Source organism: Morus notabilis, unplaced genomic scaffold (genome assembly GCF_000414095.1).
Source record: "Morus notabilis unplaced genomic scaffold, ASM41409v2 Scaffold115, whole genome shotgun sequence".
Taxonomy (NCBI): Eukaryota; Viridiplantae; Streptophyta; class Magnoliopsida; order Rosales; family Moraceae; genus Morus; species Morus notabilis.
Genome location: NW_010361020.1, coordinates 835,611 through 854,266, shown reverse-complemented (window position 1 = coordinate 854,266; position 18,656 = coordinate 835,611). Strand labels below are relative to the sequence as shown.

General features: G+C 35.3%; 3 protein-coding genes across 5 annotated transcripts in view; 1 reads left to right on the top strand and 2 right to left on the bottom strand.

Annotated features, from left to right (window-relative positions):
• LOC21409595 (endothelin-converting enzyme 2) overlaps positions 1–2,950 on the bottom strand; it is a 3,200-nt gene extending 250 nt beyond the window's left edge. Inside the window, exons 1-6 of one of the 2 annotated variants that reach the window (XM_024165573.1) lie at positions 2,809–2,950; positions 2,594–2,690; positions 1,565–1,703; positions 693–775; positions 428–562; positions 216–320 (exon numbers count right to left, since the gene is read on the bottom strand). In XM_024165573.1, coding sequence (XP_024021341.1) covers positions 216–320; positions 428–562; positions 693–775; positions 1,565–1,703; positions 2,594–2,690; positions 2,809–2,894 — 645 coding nt within the window. In that variant the 5' untranslated portion in view covers positions 2,895–2,950. The remainder of the gene's footprint in view (positions 1–215; positions 321–427; positions 563–692; positions 776–1,564; positions 1,704–2,593; positions 2,691–2,808) is intronic. The other variant, XM_010097924.2, reaches the window with a different exon arrangement.
• A 4,987-nt stretch (positions 2,951–7,937) lies between these two features.
• LOC21409594 (4-hydroxy-3-methylbut-2-enyl diphosphate reductase, chloroplastic) lies at positions 7,938–11,170 on the top strand. Its single transcript, XM_010097923.2, has 11 exons — positions 7,938–8,379; positions 8,486–8,682; positions 8,947–9,126; positions 9,232–9,363; positions 9,459–9,533; positions 9,632–9,737; positions 9,830–9,924; positions 10,144–10,329; positions 10,429–10,515; positions 10,806–10,877; positions 10,996–11,170. Exons 1-10 carry the CDS (start codon positions 8,010–8,012, stop codon positions 10,869–10,871), a joined length of 1,494 nt encoding a protein of 497 aa, XP_010096225.1. The 5' UTR covers positions 7,938–8,009; the 3' UTR covers positions 10,872–10,877; positions 10,996–11,170.
• A 164-nt stretch (positions 11,171–11,334) lies between these two features.
• Positions 11,335–18,186, bottom strand: LOC21409593 (cytochrome c biogenesis protein CCS1, chloroplastic). 2 transcript variants are annotated; one of them, XM_024165469.1, is made up of 9 exons: positions 17,723–18,186; positions 16,632–16,851; positions 16,419–16,530; positions 14,371–14,643; positions 13,870–13,912; positions 13,647–13,779; positions 13,158–13,314; positions 12,984–13,067; positions 11,335–11,830 (listed from the first exon to the last, which is right to left on the bottom strand). In XM_024165469.1, exons 1-9 carry the CDS (start codon positions 18,123–18,125, stop codon positions 11,696–11,698), a joined length of 1,560 nt encoding a protein of 519 aa, XP_024021237.1. In that variant the 5' UTR covers positions 18,126–18,186; the 3' UTR covers positions 11,335–11,695. The 2 variants fall into 2 exon arrangements, with proteins under 2 accessions (XP_024021237.1, XP_024021236.1); XM_024165468.1 differs by having other exon boundaries at positions 13,647–13,912.
• Between the last annotated feature and the right edge of the window lie 470 nt (positions 18,187–18,656).

Sequence of the window (18,656 nt, the reverse complement as noted above, 5' to 3'; positions counted from 1 at the left end):
TTATTCATCATATCATGAATTCAATGGAGAACTAGATTTAGTTCGAGTCCAAAAATTAAGTTAAATTTTGAAAGAGGAAAAAAAAAACAAAGAAAGAAAAGAAAGGGAACTTATGAGTTACTTTTCATAAAAATTCCAGGTACACAGTCACAGAAGATAAGAGTGATATGCCATTCGTCAAAGGGAGCATTAACAAGCTAAATTTTTGGACTAACCTTTTTTAAGACGTAGACAAAATAGTGAAATCCATCACCAAAAGTGTTCCATTCAAGAGACCATGTAAATTCTGGGGCATCAAAAAAAGGACGCCTGAAGTGTGGCTGTGAGAGATACACTACAAGTAAGAACATAGTAACAAGTTCCGAATAAAGAAAGAACATGGTAAGACGTAATTGCGAACCATAATATTTAAGATCTACTTCACAACCTGACCAAAAGAAATCGAGATGAAAACCCCATCTGGTTTCAAAACCCTATGGACACCCTTAAGCATCTGCATGACCTTAGTTACTGTTGCGGGCCTTGAATTCCACGGGTCGCCACTGTCCACGAACAAAACCTCCTTCAAAATCCAAAATAAGATATATGCACTCATCTCATTTGAAGGTGAAATTAAACTGCTGAAGAAATTATGAGAATAACACTTAATAATAACGAACGTAAACGGCAAACAATGGTGATCGAACAATTACCATGGTTCCTTTCTCAATAACAGCATCAAAAGACTCGTTGCTAAAAGGAAGGTCTAGCATGTCAGCTTCCAGAACTTTTATGTCTGATACCAGATGCATTCAAAAAGAAATTAGGTGATTACAGTCTAGATAAATGTTACATTTTACCGCAAGTTGAACATTGCTCCATGTTTTTTTTTTAAATCAGTTTCAAGTACAATGGGAAAGAACAATTTCAATGGAAAAACAAAGCAGCAGAGGCAACTTCTTGAAACAACCATTAACTTCAAAACAAAGCAACAAAGGCAATTTCTTGAAACAACCACTACTTTTGAAGTTATTCCATCCGATGCTCTCTATTTCTCAAATGTTGTAATGTATTAACACGTTTTTTTAGGAGAAATTTGCTAGAGTGACTATCTAACAAAGTGAGATTGGCAAAATGGCCTTCTTCATTTTTTTATGAAAAACGACCACCCAATCATTCTTTGTAAAAAGTGGTCATTCTTGGTCGTTCCATAGTCATTCTACAAATACAAATTTTTTTAAAAGTTATTTTACTAATAAAACTTTCCCATCGAGTCATTTTTACAAAGGCCTTAGTTTTTTAGTACATTTATATGCATAGCTAAATCCAATTTCTATTTAAACTTACAATGCAACAACTTGAACGCTCCAAATGCAAAGTAATGTAAATATACTACACGTGAAAATAGAATTGAATTATCAACCTGATCCTATTTCTTCAATTTAAACAAAAATACAAGCAAATATATGTATTTTTTCCTAAAAACCACTCTAATTCCTCTCATTAAGAACCTAAAAAGCCCAGATGGCATGAGCGCATAAAGAAATAAGCAACAAACAGTATAGGCATAAATACATCATCACACCTTTAAACCCCTTAGATAGCAATTGTTTCTTCTTATTCTCAACTGCAACAGCTGAGAGATCAATGCATGTTATTTTAGCAATCCCGTCTTTGTACAATTCTTCAGACAACTGTGAGTTCCCACAGCCTAGCTCCAAAACCTGCAGCGCTCTCAATTTTCATAAACCTGGAATTGCCAAAATAAGCTAAATTTTTCATTAAATGCAGAATAAATAGAAGAAAAGCTGATGAATATACCACTTCTATAGCAACATTGTCCATTGCATAACCAAGGGAAACCAAGAGCAGCAGATCATTCAGCCACAAAAATAAATAGGTATACCATAAGAACTTTTAGACTTCTAAGTTTTTTCAGACAAAGTCTTAACTCCGGCAGCCATATAATCCGATAAATGTAACTTTTTTAATATGTACATGTAACATCATTGTTTCATAAGTGCAACATTTTTTGCACGTGTAACACTCAGTGTTACATATATTGAACTATATTTATTGAATGTTACATTGAAGAAAACCGAGTGTTAACAATGTTATACGGGCATAAAAAAAATTAAATGTGCCTGATCGATTCAGGTGCCGGACTTAAAAGACAATTCCAATATGTATATATATTCTGCTGTATACTTATCAAGGACACTTAAAAAGCTCATTTAGTTCGTTGATTGGAGTTTTTAATTTAAGTTGAGATGTGACTTTATTTAAAAACCTTTTACTGTAGCAAAAAAGTTGGATGTGATTATTTCTAAAAGCTTTTTACTGTATCAAAACTCGAATCGGTAAAATAACGCCCTTGAATCGGTGATATAAACGGGCGTTATTCTGTTTAAACAATAATTCGCAAACGACTTAAGCCTTTGCCTAAAAAAATTTATCTAACTTCTAAAAGCACATATTGTCTTCCCAATATTCACAAGTACCCGCATCGTTTAGCTGCTAAACAGAATTATAAGTAAAAATGGAACAAAAACCATATGAAATGGGAAATCCAAATCCAAATATATAAAAAGAGTGGAAGTTGTTGCAGAAGTACAGAAAAACTGGGATTGAGATGGGGTTGAACCAGGTGCCGAAATTGAGAATAGTCCTTGAGCCACTCGTAGTGCTCTTCATTAGAAAAACGTTTATCCCTGAAAATGCCACAACAAGATTATACAAAACAGATACATATATACATATATCCATACATATATATATGTGCGTATATGTGTGTATAGAATTGCCAGTTATATGTGTGTATAGAATTACCAGTAATTAGGATCACGGTAAGCCGAAACAGAGGATGGGAGAACGCATTTTTGAAGTCTGTCCTTCTGATTTTGATTCGTTTCCATTGTTACAGAATTGTCGAGTCTGAATCAAATTGGATGTGACTGAGAAACCCTAAAGCCTAAACCCTCCCCGAATTTGGGTTTAATCTTGTTCAAGTAAGACGATCAAAATGTCGTTTTTGTTTACATGAAAAAAATTCCAAACTGTGAACGGCATGCCGTGTTAAATCTTGAACGATAGTACGTTAAGACTTGGGCGAGAGAGGGTCATGAAATGTTAATTTTTTGACATAAACCCTGCCGTTTTTAATTAAAGGATGAAGATGAATGTCGTTTTGAAGGTAAACGACAACAAAACCAAGCTATTAAGGACAATACGTTATTGTTTCTTCCCTGACGACAGTTCAATTAGACCGCAAGAGAGGTGTCGTTTTTCCTTCAATATATATCTTAGTTTTTTTTTTTTTTTTTTTTGGAAAAATCTTGGGCGTTCACTTCATAGATCACACTCGAATAAGTTCAATTCGAGGGTAAAATTAGGTTGAGTTATGCGTTCACTAAACGCAACTCGAATTTCAAACTCGAGTAATAACTCGAGTTGGTGAGTTTCACTTACTACTTGTTTTTTCATTACTCAAGTTTGGTTATGCAGTGCGAATTGTCTCTGCAGAAAATGACACTTATTTTATAATTAGAGTTTGACTTTAGTACAAGTGAATACAAAACTCAAGTTTTAAATGTCAAATCAATCTCCTCTTAAACACTTTACTCAAAGTCCAAACTAAATTCAATTTTTTTGCAACTCAAATCCACTTTTTTAACTCAAATTAATAAATTTGAGTTAGTGAAGTAAATGCGCCCTTAGTTCATTTCAACCGTTGAAATAATATTTCAACGGTCTGATTTATGTGTGTTTCATAAAAAATTTGCATCGCATGACACAAAATCGTTATATTAACAGATGATTCTGTTAAAATTTTAATTTAATAGTTAAGACAACAGTACTTATTGATAGTTAAAAAGACAAATTCTATCTTAAAAATTCCCTAAAAATAATTCAAAACTCCTCATAAACATAATTATGTACAAAATATAACTTTTCCTTATAGCCAGTGTGCTTTTTAAATGCGCTATATAGGACTTTAATGGAAAAATAATAGAATTCCTTCGAGATGAGTAACAAATCATTAAAAATCCAATAGAAAAGACAAACACTATATTCGAATCTACGGACTTAAACTATACAACAAATGAATAAAAAAATAACTATTAAAAAAATTATGTTTTCATAGTCATATTTATATTAAAAATTATCTCTTCTATATAATTTTTTAATGTAATATAATTTTAATAAAATTTAACCGTTAAAAACTAATTCTATGAGTAAAAATTTATATTGGAAAAATATCCTAGAAATAAACATAAAACAATATTGTCATAAACACCTAAGATGACAAGATCCGTCCTTGCAATGTCAGGTCTCAGGATTGTGTTGGTAGCCTCGAGTACAACTATAGATCCTTTTTTTTTTATAGAGTTTCTACAATATTTTTTTCTTTTTTAGAAATATTCATGTTTCTTATTTTTTTAACTGTTAGTCATATTAGATTAAAAAAATATGTAGATTAAATAAATTTTATATAGATTTAACAGTTAAAAAATAAAAAATATCGGTGTTCTTAAAAAAGAGAACACCATAGAAAGTTTATTTTTTTAATTCTTCTTTTTTTTTTCTTTTTTTTTTTGTTGCTAATTTTACCAATTTACAAACACTATAAAGATGTGTGTGTATATATATATATATAATATACATTGCTAAGAAGAGTAAAGGCGGTTCTTTCATGGCATGAAACAAAATATTTTGTGAAATGCAAATTAGAAGGTTGCTTATGGAGGACGACGGTGTTCATCATATGAGTTTGTATGGATTATGGCTCCGTTTCCCATCTATTCCAACAACTTTGACTTGTAATTAAATGCACTAGTAACTAGTTTTACACTTGGGGCTCAATGGTCTTTTTGTTGCCACTATTTATCCATAATGGTCAAAAGACAAAATAGAAATATTAAATCGGCAAGATAATAGATTCTTCAAAGTCAAATGAGAGAGAGATCTTCTTTGTCAATTCCTGCTTTTTTCTCTGTTTTGACCTATTCATGTTTGTCCGAGCTGCATGTACTTTTTTTTTTTTTTTTCCTTCAAACTCGGTGTACTTTCTTTCTATTGCTTTCTTCATCCTTCCCCTGTTTCTCATTTATTTCATTTTAATTTTTTTGCTACTAATTTTCCTCCGTTTCATGATTGTAAATTTGCTATGCTTTGCTTCCAATTTTAAGGATTTGATCAATTAATTGCTTATCCAGCTATCCTTTGCATGATCATAACTTCTTTTTAGCCAGCCTCCAAAAAGGAAAAAGGATGGATAAAACTTTTGTACGGTTCCTTGACAAATTCAATAAAGTGAGACACCAGAGAAGTGAGAGAGTTGCCAAATGTAATACATAACTCGACCAGAAAAATGCATTAATTGAATTCCGAAGAAATCATATCATTTCTACAAAGAAAGAAAAAGGATTAATTATTTTCACACCATCCTTTTCTCTCTCTCCCTTTTTATCTGTAGGGTTTCTTTCTTTTTTTTTATGCACGGTTTATTTTTCTTTTTTAAGGTTATAGTCCGATCTCACCTCTTAATTTGTCGTCAGATTTCTAAATTTAAAGACAGAGTTCTAAATCTCATGACAATGATTATAGTATTAGTGGCGACTTCATGGAAAGAAGAGATATGAGGTGCTAGTTTTTTGATCGACCATGTTGTGCATGTCAAATCTCTTGCGTATTATGCGTGGATGAGCTCTCAACGTTGGTGGTGGAGTCATATGGGTCCTTGCTGATCTATTCTTTATGATCTAGTCGTCGTCTCATCCTAAGGATCTTGTATGTGTAGCTGAGGAATTTTATCTTGTTTTTTATTTATATTTTGATGTAATAAAGGTGATGTAGATTCTACCATTTCAGTTTTATATTTTTGTCATGTAATAACAAAAGTTGTCATCTCACATTTTCTATGGTGGTGATAGGTTTATCCCATTAGGTTTGATCATATGCGATATTGTGAGTGATCCTAGTGTTCTAAGTCTTTTGATCTCGGTCTACTAGTTTTATCCAATTGTTGTAGTGGTTTTGTTAAACGGACTTTTGTTGCGCTCGATTGTTAATGTGTCGAGCGTGTCTTTTCTCATTAGAAATCAACACTCGTATTCGTCTTTATGCCTCATTTATCTTTACTGGTGGATCCAGTTTTTATCCGTGGTAGAATATCCTTGTATTTGGTGATCATTTTTTTACTATTTTAGAGTTTATATTGACTTAATTATTAAATAAAATTTCTCCATTTAAAAAATACATTAGTTTTTTTAAAAAAGAAAATTACATCTTTTTCTTATAATTTGATTGGGAGTCTTTACACTGGAGCAAGCTATTTTGTTTCACCAGTCGGAACTGTGTTTTCACCGTTTGATTAGTTTTTCAACGGTCAGATCTGCAGAGGAGCAATTCTGTGCAGTGTGCTGTAAATTTTTAATACGAACTTGTACAAATTTAACCGTTAAAAAAATAATCTCATCAATGAAATAAAATAGCTTGCTTCACCGTAAAGATTCCTAATTTAATTATAGATTATTATCAATGCAGCTCATACTTTCATCGCTCAACAATAATGTTCTTTTATAACTATATACTAGACTAGATAGGAGCCTTCAATTGTATTACCCCTAATGATAGCACATGTTTTTTTAGCATTATATTAATTACAATTTTAATTGGAAAAGTTTGTAAAATTAACAAAATATGGCACAAACTTTTGTTTCAAAACGGAGTTCTACCCCATCATTTAATTAATCATAAAAAAAAATTAAGGGCCTACTTGGTTGAGAGTTTGATCGTGGTTCAATTAGTTTTGTTATAATATTTTCTCATAAAAATTTAAATTTTAATTCAAACAATTTAATTTAAACCCGTAAACAAAATAGGAATCCTTTACGAGCCTTCGAGAAGGAAAAATATGGAGAAAACTTTGTGTGCGTGGTTCCTTGACATTTGACAAAATCGGCAAAATCAATATATGACGACACATTTGCTTGATTGCTTGACCAGAAAAATGAATAAAAACGTGGGCCACCAAAAAAAAGAAGGTTTTTAGTTTTAGTTTATGGTGGCAGTAGTTCAGAAACGCTAAAAATTGAGGAGGAATTGACTGATTGTGAAATGGTCTTTTATATTTTGTTAGAAAGGCCTCACGTTCAGCTACCTCAGTAGTTGATATTCTGAAGAGTCGTAGAAAGCCTGCTTAGAGAGGGAGAGAGAGAGAGAGATCAGAGATTAGACAATATTTTGGTCTCTAGAACCCACCAATTTCGCCTGCGTTGGCGTCTTACCATTTTTTAATTTCCCACACAAAGCGTCAATTTTTTTTTTTTTTTTAAATATTCAATTCTTGGCTAGTTGAGTTTAAGAGCCCATTTAGTTCATAAATTAGAACCTTGAGATTAGAATTATTTTCGATTTGTGAGTGTTTTTTGTGAGAAAAAATACTGTAGCGAACAATGAATCATGATTCGAATCAGAGAATGAATCTTCCAACCAAACGGGCTCTAAAGTTTTGTTGTACCTCTAAACTGGTTGAGGTACAACAAGTTTAAAGAATTGCCACTGTTTTAAATTTATAACTCTCATGTTGTTTTTAAAATTTAGAAGGTAAATTGTTAAAATGATCATAATTTAAGAGAATTTTAAAAATTAATTTTAATATATTTATTTTAAAAATTAAAATTATATATATTTTTTATTTTAATATAATTTTAACTAGATTAAATGATAAGAATTTAAATGCATAAACGTCAAGGTTGAGAGATTGCTTATAATTAAAAAATCTTATAATTAAAAAAAAAGTCGCAGAGTGATTAACGTGGCTTATCTTTAATTAAAAATATAATAAAAAGGATAATGATAATTGCAAAACCAGCCATTCCAACAACCAACGTGAGACTGGAATCCCAACAACGACATTTTGAATGTGATCCTTATGTTCGTTAAGTGCCAAAAACAAGTTTGGTCAAAACAATACAAAAATAAACAACACAAAAAGTAAAAGAAAAAAAAAACACACCAAAAAAAAAATGGCACACAATTACCTCGCACTTTCGTCCACGCTTGGGATAAAATACGCACCACTACCTAGTCTAGCCTCCGTCCACCATTCTCTGCTATCGTGCGCACCTCCTCCCATGGCGATCGCCTTCCAGCTCTGCCGCATCCCCACCCGCACTGACCTTTTCCTTCCGGAGACCTTCTCTCTCCGGTGCCGGAAACCTCTCTCCGTCAGATGCTCCGGCGATTCCTCCTCCGCCTCTTCTCCCTTCGTCGCCGTCGAGTCCGACTTCGACGCCAAGGTTTTCCGGAAGAACTTGACGCGAAGCAAGAACTACAACCGCAAAGGCTTCGGCCACAAGGAGGAGACTCTCGAGCTCATGAACCGCGAGTACACCAGTAATTTACTCGCTCAAGCCTTTTTTTTTTTTTTCCTTTTTCTTGTCGAGGATTTTCTTCGGTTCTTCTTATTTGGTTGTTTGTTGATTGTTTGGATTTTTCTCAGGTGATATTATCAAGACTTTGAAGGAGAACGGGAACGAGTACACCTGGGGAAACGTGACGGTGAAGTTGGCCGAATCGTACGGATTCTGCTGGGGCGTCGAGCGCGCTGTGCAGATCGCCTACGAGGCGAGAAAGCAGTTTCCCGATGAGAAAATCTGGATCACTAACGAAATTATCCACAATCCCACCGTCAACAAGGTTTTAATTTTTGTGCTTTGAAATTTCACTCAAAGTCTGTTTCTGATTGTCTGAACAAAATTCTGAATTATCCACAATCCAACGGCTAATAAGGTTTTAGTTTTCCACTTGAAATTTCACTCAAATTTTGTTTCCGATTGTCTAAACAAAACGCTAAATTATCTACAATTCAACCGTCAAAAGGTTTTAATCTTACGCTTTGAAATTTCACTGTTTCTGATTTTCTGAACAAAATTGTGAATTTTGTTGGGCGTATTTTGGCAGAGGTTAGAGGAGATGAAAGTGGAGAATATTCCGATTGAGGAAGGGAATAAGCAGTTCGAGGTTGTGGACAAAGGTGATGTTGTGATTTTGCCTGCGTTTGGAGCTGCCGTGGACGAGATGTTGACTTTGAGTGATAAAAACGTACAAATTGTTGATACTACTTGTCCTTGGGTTTCAAAGGTAAACTGAATTTTGCCTCTTCAATTAATTATAATTGTCTTTGTTTGTTAAGCCTAAAAACCTGAAAATTTTGTTAAATTGATTGGTGGTTTTGGGTTTGTGAAGGTGTGGAATACCGTTGAGAAGCACAAGAAAGGGGATTACACTTCTATTATTCATGGGAAATATTCCCATGAAGAGACCATAGCAACTGCTTCTTTTGCTGGAACTTATATTATTGTGAAGAACATGCAAGAGGTGGGCATGGGTTTTTTTATTTATTTTTTATTTTTTATAGCTTAGATGTTGTGGTTCCTTTGGCGAAAATATATGCTTTCTTTGTCTTGATTCAGGCGACCTATGTGTGTGATTATATTCTTGGCGGTGCGCTTGATGGATCTAGCTCAACTAGAGCGGCGTTTCTGGAGGTTTGATCATTGCCGTTGCTTTGTTTAATATACTTTTCTTGAACAACTTATAGGAAAATATACGTGGGTTTAGTGATTGTTACTGGATTTGCCTGCAGAAATTTAAGTATGCAGTTTCTGACGGGTTTGATCCCGATAAGGACCTCGTGAAGGTTGGCATTGCAAATCAGACTACCATGCTTAAGGGAGAAACTGAAGAGATTGGTTAGTTTTTGTTGGTTATGCTATCATCTTACAAGGAACCGCTGCCATTTTTGTCGAATGTTGCTCAAGTATTCTTGTTTTACTATTTGCAGGGAAATTGGCTGAGAGGACTCTGATGCAGAAATACGGAGTGGAAAATGTCAATGACCATTTCGTAAGCTTCAACACAATTTGCGATGCAACTCAGGTAACTCCCTCTTCTTTTAATATATCCTGGTCTGGTTATTTGCAAGATTGCCCAAGGAAAGAACATTCCACAGCGCCAAATGCAGCAACTACACACCTGCACATCCTTTGAAGCTAATTCGGTTTTCTGCTTAACCCCAAATTGCTAGCCAGAATGGTTATGTTGAGGATTCACGAATCTTCAGTGAGATTCAAAGTAATTTATACGTTTCTTTTTCAGGAGCGTCAAGATGCAATGTACAAGCTGGTAGAGGATGATCTAGACCTTATTCTAGTTGTTGGTGGTTGGAACTCGAGCAACACGTCTCATCTACAAGAGATTGCTGAGGAGCGGGGAATACCCTCGTATTGGATTGACAGTGAGCAGAGAATAGGTCCTGGGAACAGAATAGCATACAAGCTTAATGTAAGTTTGGACTGATAAGAGTCACGCTGCAATCAGTTCTACAACCATACCAATTTACATTATGTTCTTATCTTTGTTTCCTTGTGATTTTTTTGATAGCATGGAGAATTGGTTGAGAAAGAGAATTGGTTGCCTAAGGGTCCCCTCATGATTGGTATAACATCGGGTGCTTCTACTCCAGATAAGGTAAATTTCTCCCTTTGTTTATTTCGAGGGTTCTGGCCTGGTTTAGGATCATGGTTATTGGTTCGCTATAGTATTTTTCTCTAAAAAAAAAATTAAATTTCAAAAATTAGAATTATGAACCATGATTCTGAACCCATGAATCAAACGTTAGTAGTTTGAACTTCGAATTGGATAACAGTGTTTTTTTTGTGTGCAAGCTATGAGAAACTGCATTCTATATCAAACTGAATTCTTAGTTAGTTCTCTTAACAATGATTTTGATCCATGCCCGTTTGGACTCTTTTAACTAGGCTGTTGAAGATGTTCTCATCAAGGTGTTCGACCTCAAACGCGAAGAAGCGTTGCAACTAGCGTAATGTAAGATAGGTTTATGTTTATACTTCACCGTTGTACTGAGCTTATGTTATAGAGCTTCATTGTTGTATAATTAAGATATGAAAGGCTATGCTGGAAGAAGCGTTGCAACTAGCGTAATGTAAGATAGGTTTATGTTTATACTTCCCCGTTGTACTGAGCTTATGTTATAGAGCTTCATTGTTGTATAATTAAGATATGAAAGGCTATGCTGTATCTTTGTAGAAAAAGCTCCATGTACCCCAAAATTACTTGCATTGCCGTATAGTAATAGAGGGTTTTTTTTTTTTATTGCTCAAAAGATCAAGTTCTTTGACCATAAGAGGTGCCGTAGACTGCAAACAGCAGCCAGACTGGACCTTATTATTGACACAATTATAAAATTGATGCCTTTTGAAAACGTCAAAAAGGGTGGAAGCACTCATGAAGAATATATTGCATTGTATTCAATTATATTGTTGAATGTTCCTAAAAAAATAAAAATAAAAATAAAAAACATTTGTATTATTTATTGTATTACAGAAGTAAGTGAGGTTACAGCTGGTGATAAAGAAGTATTATATGTTATCAACCATGACATAAATACCCAAAATTTTCCTATACATTCAGAAAAGTAAATCAACCACTAATCGTAAATCTTCTCATTTCTGCTTTCATGAGTTGGGAAAGTGCCTTTTGCTTATTGCTGAACTGCACAATCAAATTGAATTGTTGACGTTCTTTGCGTTTTTACCTCAAAAACTTGAATGTGGTAGCTAGTATCCAACAGAAAGTGCTCTTTTGTTGCATGTGAAATAACTCCCAAGCTTGGTGCTAAGCTACTGAATTACTTGGAAGAAGACGATTCAACTATTTCTGGAAGCTGATCGAGCAAGCGATTCATCTCGTCCGGAAATTCGGCTTTCGCTCGATTAGTCTTTGCTCCAACAACCACTGCTGTTCCATCTTGAAAGGCCCATATCTTTTGATGAGCAGAGAAGAAAAGAAGGAACATAAGAACACAATTGATAATTTATTTCATTAAAGGACTCAACAATGGCAAAACAAGCACTACTTAAATTGGTAACGGCAATACTAACAATTTATTCATGTTGAAAACCGTCTCCACAGTTCATTAGAATTTAATTCTCATAAAGTTGGAATTATTATTCGGGGTTTTTTCTAACACACTATACCCCAAAACTGCTTGTAGTCCAGCACTTTCGTCTATGATCTTTTTTCTTCTTAGCAATTTAGTCCTAATATTTACAATATCTATTATTAACATTGATGCTCCTTAAATTTTAAAGTCATTCTCAGTTTGTTCTCTGAACTTTAAAAACTCTCATTTTACCCCATGAATTTTAAATTGTTTTCACTTAACCCCTTCTGTAGCAGTTTATGTTAAAAATAGAACGAAAAAAAGAGAATAACACAGTCACGTGGTCTTTTTATTTGGATTTATGTTAAAAAGAAACATAAAAACCAAATGATCACACTTAATTCCCTCTTTTTTCTTTTGATTTTAACAGAAATTGCAACAAAAGAGATTAAGTGAGAACAATTCAAAGTTCAGGGACGAAATGAGAGTTTTTAAAGTTCAGAAGGTAAACTGGAAATGACACTAAAATTCAGGGACACCAGTGGGAACAATCCTTACAACATAGTAGAAATTAAGGGAGTTAACTCCAATTTGTTTATCAAGGTTAACGTCATGCGAAGTTTGGCATTTTAGTCCCTCAAAAATAGTTGTTATTATTATTATTATCATTTTGGTAATTTAGTTCCGAAATTGGTCCTAGAATTCCCTAAAAGTTAACTCCCATTAACCGTTGGAGTAGTAGCTACCATCCAGAGACTTCCCAAGAAAACAAAGGTCAGGGACTAAATTTCCAAAACACAAAACGTTCAAGGGCCACAAGTGCTAAAGAGCCTTATTGTTCCGAATTACAACTACTACTGTTTTTCTATTAAATGATATTCTCAATCCTAATGCGTTGTTAAATTTGAAATAAGGTACAAAGATCAGTTTCTAAACAACAACAAAAGGTGCATTCAGTGATCACTATATAAAGTCTGGCATAACTTTTAAAGCATATAGAAATTTAAAGCTGAAACACAGAATAAAAACTCACCTGTGCATGAGACAAATAGCTGATGCAAGTGGTGAGCATCAAAGCACCAAATCCAGCATATACAATTGGCACTCCCGGGTCAGTCTAGCAAAGAACAAAATGTTATTAGAAGTGAATACAAAGAACCGGAGATTTTCACATTGTGTAGTATAATAACTTGTTTTTAGCGTTTACTTTCAAGTCAAGGCCACTGCTTCCTATTGCATCTTCAATAACAATATTAGTTCCATTAATCTCGATTGGTAGTTTAGAGTTTGGTCGCCGGATCCCAACAAATTTTCCTTCTTGATCGTACAAGACGATGGATTGTAGATCACGAGCAAGCATTGATCTGTTTACGAACAAAGGAGTGGGTAGAACAGAGAAATGGTTAGTTTCATTACTTACAGTAAAACTGAAGCTTCAGTTTATCTTTTTTCCCCGTTACTTACAATACGAGACCTTTTACAGCTTATTCATATGGCAACAAGACTTGCATAACTCTCTCAGTTTCACTGCATTGAGTGGTTTATAGGATGTCGTTGTTGGAACTTGAGAGAAACCTCTCAAAGTAGGGGAAAAAGATCCTGATTTTATTCCTTGATATCTTTGTTACCAGCATTTAAAGAGGTATTCGAATCAAAGTTGCAGTAAAGAAGAAAGAGCAGCGAGAAGAGCACATACATTCCTTTGACGTTAGGAGAATTCACATCTCCAATTGGCAAGAAGGTCCCAAAAAGCTTCTTGTCCCCATTTATCTTAAGAGGTGCCATGGCCAAGTTAAATGGCCCTTCATTATCCTTAAGTATTTGCAGTGCTGAAAAACTCCAATCAGTCTGGTATATAGTAATCCCGCCATACCTTAAGGGGTCATTTACACTTATTGTTTTCCTCAGCACCTCCTTACCGTTAAGGTCGTATAACGAAAGGTCAGTGTGAAACTGGGACACCTATTGCATAAAACGGAGGGGGGAGTTAGGTAAAAACATCTACTTCTTTAGCTGCGATAAGCAAGTAACTATAAGCCTTTTTAGACATTCCCAAATGAAAAGGAAGAAAGGATAAAACATGCAGGCGTTAAACTGTTAGAAGCAAAGGATTCTAAAGATGTGATCATAAATATTCTAGACAGGCACGTCATTTCATAACAATAAACATTTACCAGTGAAAAGATGAGAATATGCTGCCACGTAAGTTGGTACAAAAAAAGTCAAGATTAGAGTTGGTGTCCCTAGTACTATTCATGCATAAATGATCAATTGCAGACATTCTGATGACAGCTTTGCAGAGTACAATATCACAGCAACCAAACTAATGCTTATAAAAAATCAACTGTCTATGGCACCTTTCACATCAGAAAGTCCATGATAAGAGCAAGTATAGCTGATAGAGAGACATTAAAATCTACCTCCCCACTATCATAGTAATCCATGTAGAATCTGTTGACATGAACTTCTGTGTTAAAAGCTTCGGTAGGAGCAGAGAGAAAACCAGTTGGGCCTAATACATCTCCAACGACAAAATTCAGCCCCTGCGGCACTGTGACTGAACCTCTGAAGCTCCCTGTGGCACTAAGAGTTCCACCTGCCATTATGAGCAGCATTGCTAAATGTACTCCAATAGGAGCAAACCGACCAGCGAGCCCCTTGAATGCATATAAGGACGGTCCCTTCAGGAATACCTATATCAAACAAAATAATCATTGTGAAACACAGCCGTAAATGTAAGTTAATAAGACGACCATAGAGCAATGCTGGTAAGTTAAAAGCAGTTACGAGAGAGCCCTCATGGTGCTAAGATTCTATATTGATTTTATAGCTGAAAAACAGAGTTGCTACACACTTCCAATCAGCTTTACCGTGATAAATTTCCATGTTATATTACACCATACAACAAAAACTAATTCACGTATAATGAAGACATCATTTCCCGGTCAGTGAAGTGCTCTTTAACATCCTAGTTGAGCAGATGAGATCCAACAGTAGAAATCTAACCAGAACGAATATATAAAACTGCCCAGGCATAGTTTAAGTACATTATAAACAAGGTTACTGATAAGAACCAGACGCTGCTGGTCTATAGTAGGAGGAAGAAACGCCAGTAATTATTGCTGACGTGGATATAGTTTGTTGAAGAGTCTTGTTGAGGAAGTTTTAGGATAACTGAATTGGGTTAGTGTTAGTAAGGGAGCCTATAAATAAGAGAGGGAGGCTGAGAAGTTAGTTAGAGAGAATTCTGTAGAAATTGAGTTGTGTAAGAGAGTGGGTGATCTCTCGAACATCACCTGTGTACGATTTCCATTGCTGATTCGAATACACTTTCCATCATTTGTTCCGTTCATTGAACGGGCCCAAGTGGGGCGGTTTCTAAGACACAAACCGACTGGGGAAAGGGCTGGACCGAATGGGGAGAGGACTGGAATTTTTAGGGATTATTATGGGCCACAAAAATCTGCGGTGGGGGAAAGTTTTGTGAGTGGTTCCAGCTGGACACCACCGAAATTTTCAGGAGACACTAATGGGATGTTTGGAATGTTTGGAAGGGGGATTCGTGCCATGATTCGAATCATGGTTCGTGACTCGCTACAGTATTTTCTCTCATTAAAAACATACGTAAAACGAGAATGGTTATGAATGCATGAACCAAATGTCCAGTAAGGGATTTTCAGAGGTGACAAATATTAGCTCTCCTCGGTCCAACACGTCAGTCAACAAGGAACAACCTAATGTTCCACTTCCACCCATTCGGTGCAGTGAAGGTTTCAGACAATAAATTTTTGATGCTGAGATGCAAAGGAGAGAATGGGGTTTATGCTTCCAGTGTGAGGAGAAATGGCGGTTCGGCCACGTCTGTAAGAACCCCCAACTACAGGTTCTCCTCTTAGCGGTGGATGAAGATGATGGGGCTGGAGCTGATGTTATAGTTGAGGAAGCACCGGGGGGCCAAACGGCGGAGCAAAGAGAGGTCACTTGAACCTTGAGGACAAGGTTCTTGTGAATGGGGGGTAATGATAAGAACCAGACGCTGCTAGTCTATAGTAGGAGGAAGAAACGCCAAAAATTAGCGTTGACGTAGATATAGTTTGTTGAAGAGTCTTGTTGAGGAAGTTTTAGGATAATTGAATTGGGTTAGTGTTAGTAAGGGAGCCTATAAATAAGAGAGGGAGGCTGAGAAGTTAGTTAGAGAGAATTCTGTAGAAATTGAGTTGTGTAGGAGAGTGGGTGATCTCTCGAACATCACCTAATAAACTTTCCATCATTTGTTCCGTTCATTGCTAAACCGTTGAGGTTTCCATCAGTTACCAGGTCAGCTTATACATAGAATAGGTATTAAGGTATCAAACATGAAACTTAAAGCAATTAAATTTCACAAAAAATGGAAGAAAAGACCACTAACTAAATAAAAATCAAATAGGAAATCAGAAGGATCAAGAAAAGGAGTTGCGATAGTACTAACCTCGTATCCCGATCCCATTAGAATAACGCCTAAATCTTGCACTGATGCTCTTGGGAGAGTATCAGAAAATTCCTGCTTGAGGATGGCCTCCGCAGAATGCAGAAAATTCCATCTGATTTTACGCGCAAACCCCTTGGTTAATCAAAAAGTCACCCAACTAATTTCAAGCCATAAACGTTTGGGTGAAGATAACCATGTGAAAGGAAATCAAACCTTCTAGCAACTTTGACAAGTGGTATCTGTGTCGTGTAAGTGCATGCCATGAGTGATGTACCAAGCAGAGCAAGAGTTCCAAGGAAAATGGGAGAGGAATACACGTGATCAAACCCAAGAGTGAGAACCCATCTCCAAGTGAAGAATCCCAAAAATGGATTCTCTTCCGGGTATTTCTGGAAATAGAAATCCGGGGCCTCGCCTTGGTCAATGATGGTTCCTGCAGAAGCATTTAAAGCACACAAGGCCTACTTACTTTAAAACACAGTATATAAGGTCTTGCAGAAATGGTACATAATCACATGAAGTTTATAAATGGAGCTAAAAGAGCTGGAAAATTAGAGAATTTGTTATAATCTAATTATTTCAAGTGTCAACAAGAGATTTGGACAAATCAAAGCAAATAAATTAAGTCTACTTCCTCAGCTTCCGAGCTCAACAGTGCAAAACCCGAATCACAAATTCTAAACCACAAAGCATCACAGCTATGAAATGAGGATAAGAGCCCAAACGCAGAACATAACAAGAGGCTGCCATGAGAGCAAGAACAAATGGCATATATTCTCATAACCTCTTTGAATTTTATCAGCACATGAAATTCCCAAATGAAGCCAAAAGAAGCTTGAAAATAAGTGCATTAGCGATGAAATAGTTCTCTAAAATATCTACATAAAGGGCTAGTCTCTTCACAACTGATAAACCCCACGAAATATAGAGAATAAGAAAACAGAATGCGAATCCTAACACTTCTACTTATATATATTATTTTTAAAAGTTCACATATTATATAATAAGCCAACAATTATCAAACGATTTAAAAGACTATTTTAGTAATTACATTGTTAACATTTATATTTCTAAATTTAGTAAACACCAGAAAGAGTCATTAAAATTCCTTTTACTTTGCCTTTCAAACTCGTTACATTTCTCATTACATTTAGGAATATTCCCCACCCAAAATCAAGATAAACCAAAGTGAATTAAGCACATTTCTCAGACTCCAAGCTTAACACCACAAAACCCAAATCACAAAAAATCTCAAAAACCACATATCATTATCCACAATTCAACAAAAACTCACAGTAACATACCAAGAGCCATAAGAGCAGCAACAGTGAACATCTCTCCAATAGCCAGGGGCAGATTAGACAAAATCGCCAAAACCTTTCTTGGCAATCTCTTGACCATCCCCATCACTCCTCCTCCACTCCTGTCATTCCCAGAACTCCCCACAACAGCTTCCTCATTTCCGCCCTCCTCCGCGAGCGGCGGCGGAGCGCCTTCGGAGAGCAGAATCTTCTTGCTTATGCTAGTCTGGCTCTTCCTGTTATCTTGGGGGCTCTTAAGCTTACAAGTGGTGGTAAATGAGAAAGGTCTCTTACTATGAGAGAAGAATATGGATTTGGAGATGTTGCGGTGAGAAAGAGAAGGTTTGACGAAAAGGGGTTTGTGGAAAGATAGTTTGGAAGTTATGGTGGGGTTTAGAGACTCCATTGATGAGGATTTTGGAGCTTTGGTCGGTCTTCGTATCTTCCCTGTTTGCAGAACAGGATGTAACGACCGTATAGGTTGTTGGTTTATCCTTTTAATTATTTCCCACGCTTTTGCATAATAATGCCACGTCGGCAAAAGAAAATTGAGATCGCTAACCAAAGAGTTAGATTTCACTTGAAAAAAAAAAGGGGTTAATTCGACTAATGGTTCACGAGGTTTACACTTATTTTACTTTAGTTTTTAACTTTTTAAACATTATATAAATGATTTTTGAGATTTTATTTCGTTTTAATTACAGTCTTTTCATAGGCATTAAATTTTAATAAAATTTGTGTAAATAAGAGTCTAAAATTAAAAATCGCTCAAATTTTAGATCTATTTGTAAAAATTAACTTTTAGTTTTTTTATATTATTTTAGTTTCTAAACTTTATGAGCTTGTTCTTTTAGAGTTTAACTTGAGGATAATTCTTGAGTTATAACTTGAGTTGAACTTGTAACTTGAGTTTGTGTTTGATTGTGTACATTTGAGT

Coding starts and splice junctions, on each gene's coding strand:
- LOC21409594 (XM_010097923.2), top strand. CDS start 8,010: ATGGCACACAATTACCTCGCACTTTCGTCCACGCTTGGGATAAAATAC. Junction 8,683..8,946: donor ACAATCCCACCGTCAACAAG/GTTTTAATTTTT, acceptor GTATTTTGGCAG/AGGTTAGAGGAGATGAAAGT. Junction 9,738..9,829: donor GGGAGAAACTGAAGAGATTG/GTTAGTTTTTGT, acceptor TACTATTTGCAG/GGAAATTGGCTGAGAGGACT.
- LOC21409593 (XM_024165468.1), bottom strand. CDS start 18,125: ATGGAGTCTCTAAACCCCACCATAACTTCCAAACTATCTTTCCACAAA. Junction 14,644..16,418: donor TAATGGGATCGGGATACGAG/GTTAGTACTATC, acceptor TGTTTGATATAG/GTATTCCTGAAGGGACCGTC. Junction 13,913..14,370: donor ATTACTATGATAGTGGGGAG/GTAGATTTTAAT, acceptor TTTATGCAATAG/GTGTCCCAGTTTCACACTGA.